Source organism: Naegleria gruberi, assembly GCF_000004985.1.
Source record: "Naegleria gruberi genomic scaffold NAEGRscaffold_92, whole genome shotgun sequence".
NCBI lineage: Eukaryota > Heterolobosea > Eutetramitea > Acrasida > Naegleriidae > Naegleria > Naegleria gruberi.
The window spans coordinates 22,352-40,618 of record NW_003163235.1 but is presented as its reverse complement, the minus strand read 5'-3'; the positions used below and the strand labels follow the sequence as shown (position 1 = coordinate 40,618).

Here is an 18,267-nt window from a genome sequence, read left to right as displayed (position 1 = left end):
ACTGAAAATTCCAACAATGAAAAAATCAGCGAAGAAAAAAATGAAGAGAAATATGAATAACAACACTAGCTTGTTCTTGGTTGGAACAACTTTGATCATTGTTGTCTTGATGATGATGATTGGTGGCTCGGAATCATTAAAGCCAATCTCTATTCATAAATTAAAAAAGAATTCTTCTGTTAAACAACCTATGGTTTTGCCATCTGGAATTTCTGTTAATACACAACAACGTGCTTTGAATTACATGTCTAATCAATTAACGCCATTTATTCAAAAACAAATCACATCAACTATTGCTATTCCTGATGTTACAACTAGAGTTGGTATGTTGTGAGGAAGTGTTATTTAATGTTGAAATTTATTATTACAGATACACCAATCGGACATTTAACTGCCACCATTTCTCAAATTACTTTGAGTAATTTTGATATCTCTATTCCATCAATTGTTGTTGGTCCAACTGCTCTCCAAATTACTATTAGCAATGCTCAAGCTAGTCTTCATTGTGTAAGTTTTTATTGACATTAATTAATTAATAATATTTTGATCAGAATTGGCATTACAGAGGTTAGTATTATTAGTTTGGATGAATATTAATTTTACAAACAATATTAGAGGATTCATGGCCACATATTAGTGATTCAGGTAGTGCTGATGCTTCTGTTGCAAGTATGTAATTAGTTTAGAATAGTTTCTAACACCACATAGTTGATATCACTCTTACAGCTCAAATTGTGATTATTGATGAATCTCACTTCAATGTCGTTCTTGGAAATTTCAATGCCAAATTCACTAGCTTTAATTTGAAATTACATGGTGGAGCAAGTTGGTTGTACAATGTTTTCCTCAACAATTTCAGAGACTCTATTGAACAAAGTGCACAAAACGCCATCAATACTCAAGTTGCTGGAGCTATTAATACTGTCTTGAGTAAGGAATTGGCAACTCTCAATCTCCAAATTCCAATCTTATCAATGGGTGTTTTATTTGATAGTACTTTGCAAAGTGTTGTCTACAATACTTCAAATTCTCTCATTGTTGGAACTGCTGGTAGATTATTTGTTAAGAATCAACCAGGTTATGCAGGACCAACTCCTTCAATGCCAAACTCTCTTGGAGCTGATAAGATGGCTGAAATCTTTGTCAGTGATTATACCCTCAATACTGCTGGATTTGCTTTTAACGAAGCTGGATTGTTCAATTATTTACTCACTCAACACATTTTCCCATCTTCTTTCCAATGGCTTTTCAACACTACTAATTTGCAATATTTCCTTCCTCAATTATACGCAAAATATCCAGGTCTTGAAATGCAAATTGACTTTACCACTGCTAGTCCACCAACTATTTCCATTTCTCCAGCTAATGGTGCTGAGGTTAACCTCATTGCTCAAGCCATTTTCCAAGTTGTTCAACCAACTGGACCAGTCAATGCCTTTGCTTTGAATTTCAATGCTGTTATGGATTTGGAAGCTTCTATTGTTGCCTCCAATATCACTGGAACCCTTACTTATAAGAGTTCTAATGTCACACTTGCTTATTCAAATATTGGCCCATTGGACGTTCAATTGGTTTCTACTATTGTTGATTTAATTTTCGAATATGGAGTTGTTCCAATTGGTAATACTCTTGCAAAGAGAGGATTCCCACTTCCATCTCTTCAAGGTCTTACCTTGGTCAACCCAGTAATTTCCTATCAAAACAGATTTATTGCTATTAGGTCAGATTTTACTTACACTCCAACAACAGCCGCCAAGAAATTGAAAAAGTATTAAAAACATTTCAATCTCTCAATTCTCAATAGTCATCGTAGATTGTAGTCATTTAATCTTCCTCTATTCCAATAGCCACACATTGTCTTTCATCACATATCTACAGCCCGCCCTTTTTCCTTACTCAACCAAGCACACACAATTTCATTTTAAAAAAAACGAAATGATGATGAACAATAATAATAACCATGACACAACCTCTTCTGCTACACTCATCAGGAGGAGAAGGAGTAGTCTATTGAATATTATACCCTCAATGTTATTGGGAGGTGGTTCTTCATCAGATCTGCTCTCTTCGAGTGCCGTAACGACTTCGAATACAACCAATAATAATTCAGCCAACAATGTATCAAATCAAAATCCTCAAGCCTACAATATTTGTGTGTTAGGTACAAGAGGAGTTGGTAAGAAATCACTGGTTTCTTACATGATTAATGGTTACTACAATCCTTCTACATTTATGAATTCAATTCGTCAGGTGGGAGATGAAGAAGAATTAGATGATGAGGCTTCTACTTGGACAGCCAATGATGATCAATCGGTTCTATCGGAGAGGAGTTCATCCTTCTCATCATTACATTCGTTCAGGAAGGAGAATGATGAATTGAGAGCAGACTATTCAAAGGTGATTGAGGTGGAAAATGGAGAAAGAAATGTAAAACTAAACTTTTTCTTACTTTCTCATTCCTTTTCAGATATAAGAAATAGAAACATGATGGATAGTGATTTGGAGTTTGTAAAAACTGTGGCTAGAGCCCATTTAGTGATTATGGTTTACGATGTAACAGAGCTGCCTTCATTCGAATCTCTTGTCCTTTACCATGAACAATTATCAAAGATAACCTCAAATCTGCCTTCAGACGAAACCCATGCTGATCCACTTGCTAGTTTCAAATTTGGATCCCCTCAGAGTCCAGCTCTATTAATGACCTCTCCAAGAACTCCTAGAGGAGGTCAGCAACGAAAGATAATGGCAGTAGGAGTCAAGACAGACCTCGAGGATGATAGAACAGTTTCAGAGTCACATATTCTCTCACATAGGAATGTTATTGGAAGTGATATCAAGTTTTATGAATGTTCGAGTGTTACTGGGGAGAATGTGCTAACCTTCTTTGAGGATGTGAAAGAACTTGCAAAATCAATAATAAGGCCAAAGAGCGTTACAGCAAATATTGAAACAAAACAGAGAAGGTCCAGTTTGGTGATTTCATCTTCAAGAACGAATAACTCTGCCTCATCCAGTACTCCAAATTTGGAAAATAGAAGAGCTAGTCTTAGATTGGTTGACTCTTTCAAAAATATTGGAAACAAAATAAGAAATAGATCAAATTCCATTTCCACTAGCTCTCCAGTCATTAATGAAAAGAGAAGATCTCAATCTATTGGTTTAATCATCTCACAACATGAACAAAACACTGGTTACAAAATCTCATCACTCAATTCAGATTTAGATAACGGATCTCAAAAGAAACAACAAACAGTTAACAATAATTCTAAATCATTCCCTCCATCATCATCTGAACCACCACAATCCAAAGAAGTTAGAAAAAGACCTAACACTCTATTTAACATTTTCAAACGTAAATAAACAACCACTCAATCTGTTCTTTATTGTAAAGTGACACCAACCAAGTGCACTCTAAGAAAGTACAATTAATCAACCATCACATGATGAACGTTTCTGAGGTGTTACCTCCACAAACCAAGACATACCAAAAATATTTGTTCAATCTAATTGAGATATTGATTACAAGAACCTCTATTCGAAACTATTGTTTTCAAAACACAAAATAATCCCCAACACAACATCCATATCAATTTACAATCTCTCACATCACCAAAACCAAAGTTACTTTTTTAACATCCATTTCTGCAAACAAACTTCACCCCGCCAAATCCATTTTGAGAAAGTTTTAAAAAAATGACGCAACAACTCAACCTTTCAGTTGTTGAATCAATTCCATCATCTTCCGCAACATCTCTTCAGCATTCTCCATCCATTAATAATAATAATAGCAATTCGGAAGAATTAAAAGAAATGAAAATAGAGTTGAAAGAAATTGCAAATTTAACTTTTAAATACAATGCACCAGATACGACGCAGCAACAAGAGAATATATTCAAGAAACATTCATCATTACGTTTAAAGACAATTTCAGTGTTGGTTGTCATGTTCATATTGTTGGTGTGCTTTTGTTTGGCAATTTTATTGACCTCATTCTTTTTGATATTTCATAATGTTGAACGTGTGGAATCGACTCAATCTTCTAGGAGAGTTTCAAGAGCATTGTTTGATGATTTAAAGCTATTGTCAGATCGTACGTTTGAATATGGATCGTTTGATTCGACAACTGAGTTGGTAAATGGAGCTTCACAAGAGACAATTGACCAATACATGTCAGATTATATGAATTGTGATTATTTGAATAGAGTTAACGTAAATATGGCCTTATTTTACTATTTAAATGGAACAATGCTAAGAGGAATTCATTGTTTTAAAGGTGTATCAATTGAAGGATTACCATCTGAGTTGACTAATCTAGATCAAGAAACTGTTGATGGTCAATCGAATGAATATAGGAAATTCTTTATCAATAATTTGGAAAATCCATCGACTAGACACATTGGATTAATGATACCAAGTAAGAAACTTTCAGAATTGGCAACAAGTGAAACATCACAACAAGCAGTTTCCAACTATTCCTCAATTTTATCAAACGTACTTCTTGTGAATGCAATGCCAATTCAAGGATATGACTCACTGGAATCATTTGGTATGCTCACCTTTGCCAAGTATAATACCTATGATTATCTGCTCGACATCTCAGAGAGGACTCAATTTTGTGTTACGACCTATGACCTGAAAAGTGAATATGAGACAAGTGCTTTCAAGTTGTCAACATCTAATGCAATCTCAGATTCTCTTGATGCTATCACTAGTGAATGGATACCAACCAATATTTCGAGTACAAATGTTTACTCTGATTGGACAAATGATGCTGCATCTCTTGTGAAGGTTATTGATATTGGAAAATCTTCCAGTAACTCGGATTATATTCTCCATGGAAGACAATGCTCCAAGACCATTACTAACAAGTTCTCTTCCTTCTCAGCTGGTTCTCAAAATGAAAGAATGGCTGCCTATCAAATGTACAATGACATTACAGGTGGAAAGACAGTAGTGTTTAGAACTGATATTCAAAGAAGTTCATTCCAAGTTGGTATGGCTTCCTTCCTTGTCGTGTGGTTTGTCATGACATTCTTCGTATTGGTATTGTCAGCTGGCGTTGTCATCTTTATTGAATCATCAGTATTGAGAAGAATTTTAAAATTATCCAAATCTGTTAGAGATTTCTATGAGAGTGGAAATGATTTTAACAAGACAATTCCTCAATTGGGTCACGACGAAATTGGTACTCTCTCATCAAAGATTAATCAAATGTTGGCCAGTTTGAAAAAGAATCAAGAAAAGCTAGTTAGTGACATGGATACAATGCAAGAAATGCTTGAAAGAACTTCAATTCAAGAACAATCCAATCGTTGCATCATGAATAGTATTAATGAGTTTATTGCCATTGTTGAAAAGAGTACTGGATTGATTGTCAATACTAATAGTTATTTTGATAATAAGCTTGTGGACAGTAATGAAAATCAGCAACAAGTCAACTATCTCCATGATACCATTGACAAATTCTTTAAGGAAACACCTCTCGATGAGTTGCTACAGAAATTTGCTGAAATTAGCGATAATGGTATATGGAAAACAAACATCTTCTCCATAACATCCAAACAATTACCAGTCCAATTGAAAGTTTACAATGTCAGATTGCTAATTAAAGAAGGCCAAGTTAGTGATGCCTTTGTAATTGTTGCCATCAATTTGAGTGAAGAAAATGAACTTCAACAATCACTCCAAGATCAAGAAACCAAATTAGAAGAAATGAAGAAAATTCTCGATTTTAATAGAATTATCAGTGATGACTATCTCAAATCAAGATTCTTACAATTGTGCCCAATTCCTAATGCCTCTAAATACATGGCAATGATTGAAAAATTGGAAACTTACAAGCTCACAAACAAACCTCAACAAAGAGCCAAACTTCACAAAAAGATTGTAGAGAGCTACCTAATTGACCAAAACAATATTTCCAATCTTTCTGATTTCCCTCGCTCCTCCATTCAAACATTTAACACTGAGGCCAAGAAGGCAATTTCCTCCCTCGCTCACTTTGATGTATTTGAAAAGATTGAAGTCATTGTCAAGTTAATTCTCATCAATTTGGCCTACACATCATTCATGGAAAATATCAAAACTATTCTTTCAGAGAAACCATCAAGCAGAGAATCCACAATGAGCTCAACTTCCAGTTCTTTTTCTCTTGGATTTGAAATTGCTCAACCAGGAACAAGCTCATCAACTGATGATGAACAGTCAGTGAAATCAGGTTCTGCACAGGATGGTAATATGTATTGGATGTAATTAAAATAAACATTGTTACATTCGAATCAATAATTAATGGATTTTAATGAGAATGAGCTCTTCAAAACCATTTATATTTCCATTTTCAATTATTCTTTACAAAAATAACTAAATACCAAGTTTGGAATGAACCGAGTTTTGGAATAAATTGAGTGGAAAGACCAATCTTGTTGCCATGTCAAGAAATTAATGTCTTTTCATAATTTCAACATTAAAAAAACGAAACCTTTCGAATACAACATTCAATGGATGCAAGAAGTTTACCTTCACTTTCTGAAACACAAGGTGCTGATCTGATTAGTTCTGTGCTGTTGATCCAAAGTATCATGACATTCTCCTTTATTTTCATACTTTCGTTAGGTTTCTTCATTGTGAAAGGAATAGTTTTCACACAAAGACAAAACAGAGTTGCTAAATATCAACAAGAAACGGAGGAAATTAAAAGAGCAGATTTAATTCTTGATGGGTACGTAGATATTACAATGGTAAGCTAATTAATTAGTTTACGAAACCCTTCGCAATTTGTATTCGAATCTTTCGGATACAACAAGTATCTAACCATAGCTTTATACATCTTTCGAATAATGACTTTTACATGGATTGTTACCACCCTTTCCATCTATCCATCTCTTAGACCAGATCTATTCGAAAATATCTATCTGAAAAACTCAACTTTTTTCACACACCACATGATTATGGTTTTCACCACTTATTTCTCACTGCAGACATTTTTAGGTTTCGTCTACTTAGTATTCTTTAGAAATTTCTCGATTAGGTTTTCGTATGAAACAAATTTCCTTTTAAAGAATTATTCTAAATTTGACAAGTGGATCAAAATTGGCTGGAGAGGAATTTCAATATTGTTGTGGTTTGTAGGCGAATTAAATTTGGTTGCTTCATTGGTTGTTTCGATTGGATATTGGGTTGGAAGAGCAAGTGTTCAGGAGGATGTTTTAGATTGTGTGTAAGTATTTAGTTTCTAATAAGTTATTCGACATCAAATTTGGGAAAGTACTGTTTCTTATCATGGTATTACAGGATTATTAAGCTTAATTGACTTTCTCTTGTCTAATTTTCAAATAAGAAAGTGGCACATTGTCACATTAATGTGCTTTCCTAGTTTATACTATATTTGGTTTTTAATTAGTATGAAATCGAGATGGGTATCAAAATTTCCATATAGTATTATTAATTATTATAGAAATCCTTGGTGGACATTTCTATTGTTTCTTGTAGTTGTTTATTTGGTCATTGGAATTATGTTTCTCTTGTTGTGTTTAGTTTCGTATTTGAGAAATAGAATATTAATGAGTTATTTCATCAGAAGAGAAAGTGAGGATGAGAAAAATAATGTTGAGAAAACTCCTGCATGTTGTGAGATTACAATAAGTATTACAACTTGTGAATCGACACCAAATCAGTAAATCATATCCAATTTAAATGTATTAAATATTTAAGATATGTATTCGTTTTATATTCCTTGCAAAAATTAATGAATATTGTCCGTTTTCTTATTTAATATTAAGATTTTAATATTGAGAATGGCTACGGCCATATCACGATGAATGCACCTCATCCCGTCCGATTTGAGAAGTTAAGCATCGTCGAGCCACATCAGTACTGAGGTTGGAGACAACTTGGGAACCTGTGGTGCTGTAGTCTTTTTTTTAGCAAATAAGATATTGCTCGGTAAGAACTTATTGAGAAGGATACTTTATTTTGATTATTTACAATTTACATGATAGCCTGGGTCAACTTGGTTTAGAAACATTTTCTATGAACAATTGCACAGCATCTTCACTATTTCAATATTTGAAGACTCAAATTCGAAAGGGAAATTTTATCGAAAATTGATCAACCAAAAGTTTCTCTTTCTAAATAGATCAAATTCAAAGGTGATAAATAGATGGTCAGGTGGCAAGCTTTTCTAAACAATAACTTACTGAACCAACAATCAATAGATTAGTTGCCTTCACTGTTCATACAGTCAAAGACTGTAGCGGGATCGTCGCCATATTCCTGGCAGGCTTCCGGTCCAAATAAATAATTGAAACCAAGTATAATTATATCAATAATATAAACATTGATTATCCAAATTAATTTTCTTTCCATTAACATTTCATAAAAATTTTAGTTTTCTACAATTAATTTATTTGCATACCGAGTTGAATGAATGAATGGAATAGGTTGGCATTCTCAAATCTCAAAAAGAAGCACCGATAATTTTCAACACAACATTCTCGAAATTAAATAATACACGGATTAGGAAAGGCCAAATTTATCAACAGTTTAACAAGTCATGTGCTTGTCATGAATCAGGACTTGTCAGCAGTAAGGAAATCCTTTCATTATTTGAAACACAGTACTTATTCTTCTATGTTTCCATTTTGAGTATTTCACCTCTTAACATTGCCAATGCATAGTAATGCTTATTTTGGACTTGTGCTTCTATTTTATTCACAAAACACTAAACTGAACTAATCTCGATACTCGAGATGCATTTCATGGTATTTCTAATAGTTCTCTGGCATGTTGAGATCTATGGAAGAGCTCTATTAGGATTACGCGAATTTTCATCATTTATCCTTTCAAGAAACAAAGAGCTTTAGTTTCGATTATCTGAATACAGAGAAATACAAATCTTAAAAAACAATACGAAATGCATACGTGGTGTAATTCGAGAAGTGCAAAGGTTTCTTTCATTGACGAAACGAAGAGAGTGAAAACTAAACTTGAAGGAAAGTGCAGAAAGCAAGAACCGAAACTAAAACGATTGAGAAAAGATATGCAAAATAACAAATTGCTGAAGAATTACTTTGTATTCCATAATGAAGATCCCAATGCAGATGTGTTCATTTACAAGGTAATCCAAGAAGAAACTGATGACGAAACTATTAGAAACCAAGATACAGTAATTTTTACTGAAAAGATTGAATCCAAAAGATCAATCAATGAACATGGTCATTCTCCTTCCATTCCCACCAAACAACCCATTTCTCCATCCAATAACAGTTCAGAATTTCTCAATATTGCAAGTTTTCTATCCAGTCTTCCACTAAACTCAATTGACCAATTGGATGTGCCAACTCTTAAATCATTATTTGGTTTCGCAAATGAAACTAATCCACAACAACCATCACAAGAATCGAGTTACAATTTTGAAGCATTATTACTCTTTTCTGATGATGAGTCCACTTTTTTATAAAGTTGTTGATGTTCAATATTTAAGTTTATCTTATTTGTTTAATTCACTTGACTATAACACAACCATACAATTCAAAAAAGAGATAATAAGAAGAAAACAAGACTTCACTAATATTATTTTCAAGTAAGGGAAAAAGACTACAGCACCACAGGTTCCCAAGTTGTCTCCAACCTCAGTACTGATGTGGCTCGACGATGCTTAACTTCTCAAATCGGACGGGATGAGGTGCATGAATCGTGATATGGCCGTACCCATTCTTAATATCAAAATCTTAATTTTGAATAAGAAGCAGCATTAGGCACAATAAATAATGTGTTTCGATCGACCTTAATTCGGTATTACACTCACACTTACACTCTGGTATTTATTTAGATTAAAACAATCTTTCACTTTGAATAATTTGCATATAAATTGGCCCAACAATACTATGTCTATTATAGTAATAAGAAAGTTGAACATACAAAATATAAAATTAAAGAAATTGTGTAAAATTATATCTCGAACGCCGGGAATTGAACCCGGGTCGCCAGAGTGACAGTCTGGAATGCTACCACTATACCACGCCCGATTACATTCATAATGAAATGTTTCCTTAATGTGCCTTAATGTAAGAAGTTCTGTCATCGTTCTAGGCCATGGTTTGGTGCCATCAAGACCGAAATTTTAATTAATGACAGATAACAATGTCCTTCCTTTTTGATATTATCCTTAAATTCCCAATTAGTTAGTTTAAAATAATTTATTGCTTATCATTTACATAGATCCATAATGAATCATTATTAGCTAGCTTTACATCTTTAAAGAAGAATTCATCAATTTCAATCTTGATTGGATTGTTGAAACGATCGACAGAGTTACAACAAGCACGATCGAAAATGAATACATCTCCCTTCTTTTGAGATAATCTTTCCATGACTAAATCTCTGAGTTGTTCAACAGTTTCTGGACAATGATGTGTAGCAATCTTAGTTGTGTAAATATCCTCCAATATTCCATTAAAACGTTTCATATAACTAATGAGGAAAGTAATTTCCTCCTTCTTGGCAAAACTTGCTGCTGGAGATGCTGAAGCAATTCCAAATGAACATCTAATTGGAACTGCATTATTTGATGATGTAGAAGCAACAACTACAGGTGGTGTTGTTGATTCAATGACAAATTTAGATTCGTATTGTTGAGTTGGTGATTGACCTTTCTTAGCTTTGGAAGCCCTCTTCACTCTCTTATTTGGAGATTCAATTGGGACGAAGAGATTTTCACCTCCTTCCTCTTCATCGATCTTTCTCTTATTTCCCTCAGTATTGGAATCAGTGGTGTTAGTACTAGTGTTGAGGAGATCTGAATTTTCTGAACTAGTGGAAGCAGCTGCCTTTTGCTTTGATCCTTTAGGTGCTTTTGGTGTCCTCTGAAGCCCTTCTCTCTTATTGAAAGCACGACTACATTTCAACATGAATAAATTAGTTCAATTAAAGCAAATTAAATAATTCACACACAAAATGATTCTTAAAAAAACTATAAAACTATATACTACTTACTCCTTATGTGGATCGTACTTTCCATTAGCAAATCTCCACTGCTTATTATAACATGTAGAACACACAACATGAGATTCACCTTCTTTAGGTTTTGGAATTTGATCGGCAAAGTGAGGGAAAGTTCCACAATAATTTTTGTAATTATTAGTGTTGATTGTGTAATTTTTGTGGAAGTTGACTTGCTCGCTACTTCTCCTACAAACTGAGCAGTAAGTTAAATTTTTTCCATTAGAAATACTTGTTGTTGATGTTGAAGTTGTTCTTGTTGCACTTTCCTTTGATTCGTCTTGATTCGACTCATCATCATGATTAGTTACTATTATTCCGAAAGAGTTTCGTCAAAAGATTGAATGACGGTTTTGCACATTTAAGGTGTGGGAATACATCATCATATCCGTGACGATGACGGAAATAATATTATCAAATTAGTTTCGTATAATTTTCGAATAGTTTAGTACTTACGTTGTGTCAAGCCAAGCAAGACATCATGTGCTTCTTGATCAAGTAAAATATTATTGAAGGACGATAAGGCATCGGATGCTTCGGTTTCTTGCTTATTAATCACTGGTAAATCATGACTTGATGCCGAACTTAATGTGTTGACATCTGGCATTTCCTCTTGCTTGATGATTGTTTGCGTAGGCTCATTGGCGTTGGAATTTGTATCACTCATTTTAAGAAAAATAAATTTGTGTTGTGGACGAACGAAACGTTGAGGATTTTTTTCGCGGGTTGTGATTGCTGACAGCGGCAAGCAAAAAATAAGGAATATTAAGAACTAATAAGGAGCATTAAGTGTAGGGACATGGTTTATTAATAGTCCAGAGTTTGGAATACAATAATGTTGTCTACACTTTTATGCGAGCGCTTGCTATTGGAAACTAATGTTGATGGAAGAGGTTGAAAGGTTCAGGTTTTCATGTTTTGCAAGGAGATTCTTATTGTGAGGAACCAAATCCACACAAAAGAGAAACAAGTTGTCGATATTGTACTTGGTGCAAGGAACACATAACGTGATTGTATGCCATTTGTTGAAATCAAGCATTCGGACAATGAAAGAGCATGATGAAGATTAAATTGTTGGGTGGTGTCTGATTTAGTAACTAGAATTTATTCAGGTTCATGTTGAGGAGGAAGATCTCTTTTTGATGAAATCATCAATACTGGATTTTTAATATTAGTATTGGAAATTACAGTGTTGGGTTCTGTTGATGCTCCGGAATAACAAGTTATTGTCCTCCTCTTAATCTAGCAAGAAGTGTAATTGTTGAGTCCTTTTGCACATTATAATAAGCAAGGGTTCTACTATCTTCCAATTGTTTACCAGCATAAACAAGACGTTGTTGATGCACTGGCAAAGCTTCCTTCTCATATAATTTTGCCTTCAGCTCCTCCACTAAATCATCTGGTTCCACCTCTACAACCGTTGAACGTCCACTCAATGTAGTCACGAATATTTGCATCAATTCCTCCACTATTCAATGTATTCTTAATTTTTTAAAGTTCATCTTAATATTTTGAAAATACTTTATCTCTTTGAGAACTTTTAAACATATTACTTTAAATTCAATTGATAATAGAGAGAAAGGGTGGCTCCAAAACTGACGGATAGTGCAATGTCTGCTTGAAACCTACCAAAGGGTGCACTCAACTTGTTTCCAAGGAGGCACACCTCTGGACCCGACAAAAAATTGAGTTAATAGTAAACGCGCCCCGTAGGACGCTTTCAGCTATTAAACTGAAAAGAACAGATACTACACTCGATCAAAGCCAAAAGGCCGAGAAAGATGTTTCGAAAAAGAGCAAAATCTGTCATGTATTCATTGCGCTTGGTGTGCTGTTTGATTAGCGCATTGTTGTGGGATTTTATTTTTTAAGGCTTTAAAAAAAATTCCTTGAACACGAAGCAAACCTTATTGAACACACTTTTAAATTAAAAATTTATTTAAATTTGTTAGCAACTCACAAGACAATTCGTCAAATAGATAACATCACCATTAAAATTAAATTGATGGCAAAGCTTGATTTATTGGCAAGCTACCACAGAAACCAACAAGTTAGAATTAAATAATAATCATCATGGAATTCTTCCGATAGAAGTTGTGAATTTGAAGCAAATTAACTCCAATACTTGAATATTGCAACATTAGAAATGATGGTTAAGTGCATGTAATTGTCAGGAAGTGATTGTTCAATTGAATTTGAGAAGAGTTCTCTCACTGATCTATGAAGAAATTCATTAAGAAAATTTGATTTTGATTCCGGTAAAATTCAATTTCTTAATAATTATTAATAATTAAAAAAGGCCGTTTTAGAAGTGGACGCATAATATATTCCAGCCAATTAAAAAGGCGCATGGGTATTACAAATTTAAAAAAAGAATCAAAAAAAATGTCGCAACAAGCAAATTCACCTCTCACAGTTCCTCTCCGATTCAAAGGAGACAAGGTTGTGATCATTACAGGAGCCAGTGATGGTATTGGAAAGGCTGCTGTTACTCATCTTGTTGAAATGGGTGCTCATGTTATTTTAGCTTGTAGATCGGAGGACAAGGCCATGAAAGTTATGGAAGAAATTAGAAACAAGACAGCCAATAAGGATGCCATGATGCAATTTATTCCGTTGGATTTGTCTGATTTGGAATCAGTTCGTAATTTTGCAAGAAAGTTTTTGGAGAAGAATTTACCAATTCATGCTCTGGTGTGTAATGCTGGAGTTTGGGAAGTGGAAAGAAAGAAAACTAAACAACAGTTTGAAAATACATATGGTATTAACCACTTGGGCCATTTCTTACTGGTTAATTTATTGTTGGATAAATTGAAAGAAAGTGCTCCATCGAGAATCATTATACTGAGCTCTAAAATTCATTCAAGTGGGGATGCTAAAGAATTATTGAGCGATCCAAATTATGAAAAACCATCATCATATAGTGGAAAGCAAACTTATGCAAATAGCAAATTAGCTAATCTTCTTTTTGCTTACAAATTGGTTAGAAATTTGAATGAAGGCAGTTCAATACCTCAATCAGGAGTTAGTGTAATTGCCATGCATCCTGGTGTTGTGAACACACAAATTTTTGCAGGGTTATTGGGAAGTTTTTCTTCAATTATAGGTGGTCTATTCTTTGATACTCCAGAACATGCTAGTCTCTCAGTAGTTTTCCATGCAGTTCATCCTGATCAGAATGGCGTTACTGGTTTCAAATATTATGAACAATGGAAGGAGAAGAAGAGTATTGCAGACAGTTTCAATGAAAAGTATCAGGACGATTTGTGGGAAATGAGTGTTAAACATGTTGGAGGTCTCACTTTGTAATTAACAACCAAATTGTATCATTAAAATTAATTTATTATCATTCGCTGTAAAAGAAATAATTGCATTATGATTAGTAAATTCAAATATATTTCCTCATATTTTGTTTTAATTAATTTTTAATATAAAAAATGCAGCAACAAGAACCAACTTCCCATCAAGTGGTTTTCACTCCTTTACAACTCCCAGCTGATCTTACTCCGGGAACATCATATGTAGAATATCAACAAAATCAGTGGACAACAATCATGACAAATACAACTGCTCTTGTTTCTAAAAGTCTGGAAACGGAAGCAAAATTGCAAGACAATGCCAATTTATTTAATCAAATTAATAATTCTTTATTTAAACTTCAAAAGGAGCTTGATCCGAATAATGTAAAAACAATGAAAACACAACTTGTAAATATTCAACAACAATTGGAAAAGGTGATACGGATGACGGAAAGTGTAGAGGATTTATTAATCTTTATGAGAGCACAAACACATTAAAATTAGATAAATTATTTATCTTTACTCGAGAATAGTATATATACTATATGATTTGGAATTCTTTCCAGAATAAATTATTATTAACATTCATCATTAATTATGAGAATTAAGGTTTACAGTATGTCTTTTTAATGTAGACACCGGTCCAACAACAAGCAACACTAATAAACATGAATAAGAATCCACCAAAAAAGATTGCTATTGGAAGGAAAATATAAGTATAGAGTAATTCATCAGGAGGAACTGGGAATGGAAGTCTCTTTTGTTTTTGATATTCAGTGTAGAGTCTATTTACAACAGAGGTTCTGAGATAGGTTGATAAAGTAGTATTCAGATCACTATTGAGTAAATCAATATAAGTTTGATTAGTGAATGAGAGTGGAGGATAAACATATGGACCCTTATTAGAAATTGTCATTGTTTCTGGATAACCATTAATAGGTTCCAAATAGAATTGATAAGCTCTGTAAGGATAATTTGGATTTCTACCATAAAATGTTAATTCACTAAATGCTCCAATATCCATAGCTCCAGGTGCCGAATAGACTGAACCTGAAGAGGATGTTATCTTGTCAGCAACATACATAACTTTCGAATCTCCGTAAATACTAAAATATTGTCCATTAAATCCAAACTCTTGTAATTTGGTATTGGCACATGTTTGAAATTGGAATACTACTGTTGTTTTGGTGGTAGAATCTGTCTTGTACACAAATTGTAAACAGTTTCCATCATATTTAGAAATAATTTTCTTTGAACTTGATGAAAGTGTGAAAACGTGACTGGTACCATTCAAAGCACTACTATCACAATAAAATAGATCATTGTAATATTCTGCTTTTGACTTATCCAAATTATAATTTACCAAGTAGGAACATTGTGGTGTAACATTCGGATCAGTTCCTTGCCAATCCAACAATTTTCTAATGTAAAAATCAGATCCATATATTGTTTCATTAAATAGAGGTGGTAATGTAGTACCAACATTAGGAATATCTGTAGAATATGGTACATTGTATGGATCCACAACAAGAAAAGCTTTAAAACCTAGAGTATTATTAAACAAGGCAATCACTGACTTGAGAGCAGTGATAGGACCTCCATCCCTTCTCTCATAATAAATAGGAATTCCATACAATAAATTATATCTATTCGATGATGAATTATACATCATCTCCAACTCTCTGATAGTATACATTTGATCCGTTTGTAGTGAATAGGTTGTATCCCGTACTTGTAAATTTACTATCGCATTCTCCCTTCCGTATATACTACAACTCATCATTATCAGCATTGCAATGGTTATTGTCATCATCATCATTAGAAAATTTACAAAGCCTTGTTGTGTTGTTGCTTCCTACTCTGATGAACTTTTGAAAAGTGGAACATATTGGTGTGATGATAATTTTTTGTTGTTTTTAATGTTGGAACTTGGAAGTTAAAGTAAAAAACAATTAATATTTCAATCTGTTTGAAAATTGTACATTATTTATTCGATGAATCTTAATGTGTTCTTGTCCTTTCATTTCGCATTTCATCTGTTGATGATGCTATAGAAATTGTGAATTCTGACCAATCTTCTGACATTGGAAACTGGACTAATAGAAGTGCCTTATTTTATTGAAATACAGTCGATTCAATCTCTATAAATTGTAATCAGAGTTGAAACTTTGATTTTACTATTTTCCAAATAAATGGAGGGTCAATACCATATTTTAGAAAGATGAATGTTGGCAACCTTTCTTTCATCAAGGAAACAAACGACGGTCACATGCAATTCATCTTGGAACACTACTCGAAACCTTTCCATCAACATCATTTATGATGAAAATATCAAAAAAAATTAACACATAATTATTGGAATAAATTATCATCACCATGCAACAAGACAATACTCCATACGCTCAATTCGACAACGTCCAACACGCTCAACCACAACAATACTACACTCCACAACAGTATCCACAATATAATACTACCACTACTGCCACTCCACAATATGATCCATACGCTGATCAACCACCAGTAGCTGCCACTTCTACCACTCAAACTTCACAATATTATTCTGGAGGTTATGTTCAACCGTAAGTGGATTCACCAATAATCAACAAATATTTAACATTTTTTAATATTCGGGTGATGATTTTTAACGATAAATCATGATAATATAATGATAACAATATATGATAACAATATAGACATTATGATGATCAATATCACAAAAAGAAGAATGATGACATGACTTTATTATTATTCATTGTTGGACTTTTTATTCCTCTTGTTTGGATTGTTTTGTTCTTTATTACAAGAGATAAAACCAAGTACAGCAATAGAGCTAGAACAGTAAGTTTTTATTGATATTAATCAATCTAATATCTTACAATAATATTTTACAAAAAAAAATATAGCTTGGTAATGTTGGATGTGGTTTGATTGTTGCTTCAATCATTTGTTATGCTGTCTTTATTGTTATCATTGTTGCTGTCAATATTGCTGTCCGTGCCAAATAAATCAGCATCAAATTCAAATTATTGAACTGCACATTGTTGTATAAAAATTGTTGGCTGAATTGTGAAATTATTTCGATTCCTAATGGAATACAATTGGAAGAGCAGTCAGGCTAACTCTGAAAAAATTACGAGCCGTTTATGCATGAAACACTCTTACTTTTTTTTTGACCGCTTCAACTCCCAAGCGCCTGCAGTCTCTAGTAAGCAGTGTAAAGGAGGAGGCTTTTAAGGCTTAAAGGTGTGTCGATCGATTATATCTCCCTTAGAAGAAAAAAAGTTTTTTAAATTTAATCTTACGATCGTAACAATATAGAATATACATTGAATAATATAGAGAATGGATCCTTCAATGCAAGTACCTCTTCATCAACCATTGCAAGAACAAGCTAAATATGCTGGAGAGGAGAAGTATAATTATTATTATGATCAACCTCCACCTTATTATACAACAACAACACCTCAATATCCAATACCTCCTCAAATGCCAATGACTAATACTGCAATGCCAATATCAAGTGAAAATTATTATCCACCTCAAAATGGAGGTTATGTTGTTCAACAATATCCTGGACAAACAACCACTCAACAGTAAGTGTTACACTTTTTCTGATGTAGATGATCAATTATTAGAACAACAACCTTTGTTTCTAACCCTGTACTGGGTGATAATTTTGATTTGAAGAAAAAGAATGATGATATGGCCTTTGTAATCTTCCTGATCGGATTTTGCTTTCCAATTATTTGGCTTATTCTCTTTGCAATGACTAGAAATCGTATGAATTACAGTGATAGAGGAAGAAGAGTAAGTAATTGTTAGGCTTTGTGTTTGCTAATATTAATAGTTTGGAAATATTGGTGGAGGATTATTTGCATGTTTCGTGGTGTTGGACATTGCTGTTGTAATTTTAATTGTAGTATTGAATAATGTTGTAGTAAGGCGTTATTACTAGTAGTAATGGTAA

At 33.4% G+C, this 18,267-nt stretch overlaps 9 protein-coding genes and 1 non-coding gene across 10 annotated transcripts; 7 read left to right on the top strand and 3 right to left on the bottom strand.

Moving 5' to 3' along the window:
- Window positions 1-40: 40 nt before the first annotated feature.
- Window positions 41-1,775, top strand: NAEGRDRAFT_76153 (uncharacterized protein; the record flags this gene model as incomplete). The annotated part of the gene is made up of 5 exons (XM_002668884.1): window positions 41-323; window positions 371-507; window positions 552-567; window positions 616-669; window positions 709-1,775. 5 exons carry the CDS (start codon window positions 41-43, stop codon window positions 1,773-1,775), a joined length of 1,557 nt encoding a protein of 518 aa, XP_002668930.1.
- Window positions 1,776-1,935: 160 nt separating this feature from the next.
- Window positions 1,936-3,360, top strand: NAEGRDRAFT_76152 (uncharacterized protein; the record flags this gene model as incomplete). Its single annotated transcript, XM_002668883.1, has 1 exon — window positions 1,936-3,360. One exon carries the CDS (start codon window positions 1,936-1,938, stop codon window positions 3,358-3,360), a length of 1,425 nt encoding a protein of 474 aa, XP_002668929.1.
- A 450-nt stretch (window positions 3,361-3,810) lies between these two features.
- On the top strand, window positions 3,811-6,252 carry NAEGRDRAFT_76151 (uncharacterized protein; the record flags this gene model as incomplete). Its single annotated transcript, XM_002668882.1, has 1 exon — window positions 3,811-6,252. One exon carries the CDS (start codon window positions 3,811-3,813, stop codon window positions 6,250-6,252), a length of 2,442 nt encoding a protein of 813 aa, XP_002668928.1.
- Window positions 6,253-8,911: 2,659 nt separating this feature from the next.
- Window positions 8,912-9,457, top strand: NAEGRDRAFT_76150 (uncharacterized protein; the record flags this gene model as incomplete). Its single annotated transcript, XM_002668881.1, has 1 exon — window positions 8,912-9,457. One exon carries the CDS (start codon window positions 8,912-8,914, stop codon window positions 9,455-9,457), a length of 546 nt encoding a protein of 181 aa, XP_002668927.1.
- Window positions 9,458-9,954: 497 nt separating this feature from the next.
- NAEGRDRAFT_t843 lies at window positions 9,955-10,025 on the bottom strand. Its single transcript has one exon. It is a non-coding gene; the product is annotated as a tRNA-Asp (tRNA).
- A 171-nt stretch (window positions 10,026-10,196) lies between these two features.
- Window positions 10,197-11,665, bottom strand: NAEGRDRAFT_76149 (uncharacterized protein; the record flags this gene model as incomplete). The annotated part of the gene is made up of 3 exons (XM_002668866.1): window positions 10,197-10,893; window positions 10,993-11,308; window positions 11,455-11,665. 3 exons carry the CDS (start codon window positions 11,663-11,665, stop codon window positions 10,197-10,199), a joined length of 1,224 nt encoding a protein of 407 aa, XP_002668912.1.
- A 1,718-nt stretch (window positions 11,666-13,383) lies between these two features.
- On the top strand, window positions 13,384-14,346 carry NAEGRDRAFT_82290 (uncharacterized protein; the record flags this gene model as incomplete). Its single annotated transcript, XM_002668880.1, has 1 exon — window positions 13,384-14,346. One exon carries the CDS (start codon window positions 13,384-13,386, stop codon window positions 14,305-14,307), a length of 924 nt encoding a protein of 307 aa, XP_002668926.1. The 3' UTR covers window positions 14,308-14,346.
- Window positions 14,347-14,435: 89 nt separating this feature from the next.
- Window positions 14,436-14,795, top strand: NAEGRDRAFT_76147 (uncharacterized protein; the record flags this gene model as incomplete). Its single annotated transcript, XM_002668879.1, has 1 exon — window positions 14,436-14,795. One exon carries the CDS (start codon window positions 14,436-14,438, stop codon window positions 14,793-14,795), a length of 360 nt encoding a protein of 119 aa, XP_002668925.1.
- A 106-nt stretch (window positions 14,796-14,901) lies between these two features.
- NAEGRDRAFT_76146 (uncharacterized protein) lies at window positions 14,902-15,993 on the bottom strand (the record flags this gene model as incomplete). Its single annotated transcript, XM_002668865.1, has 1 exon — window positions 14,902-15,993. The coding sequence occupies one exon, from the start codon at window positions 15,991-15,993 to the stop codon at window positions 14,902-14,904; it is 1,092 nt and encodes a 363-aa protein (XP_002668911.1).
- A 649-nt stretch (window positions 15,994-16,642) lies between these two features.
- NAEGRDRAFT_82289 (uncharacterized protein) lies at window positions 16,643-18,255 on the top strand (the record flags this gene model as incomplete). The annotated part of the gene is made up of 6 exons (XM_002668878.1): window positions 16,643-16,879; window positions 16,994-17,138; window positions 17,204-17,290; window positions 17,640-17,893; window positions 17,936-18,107; window positions 18,148-18,255. Exons 1-6 carry the CDS (start codon window positions 16,674-16,676, stop codon window positions 18,253-18,255), a joined length of 972 nt encoding a protein of 323 aa, XP_002668924.1. The 5' UTR covers window positions 16,643-16,673.
- Window positions 18,256-18,267: the final 12 nt, after the last annotated feature.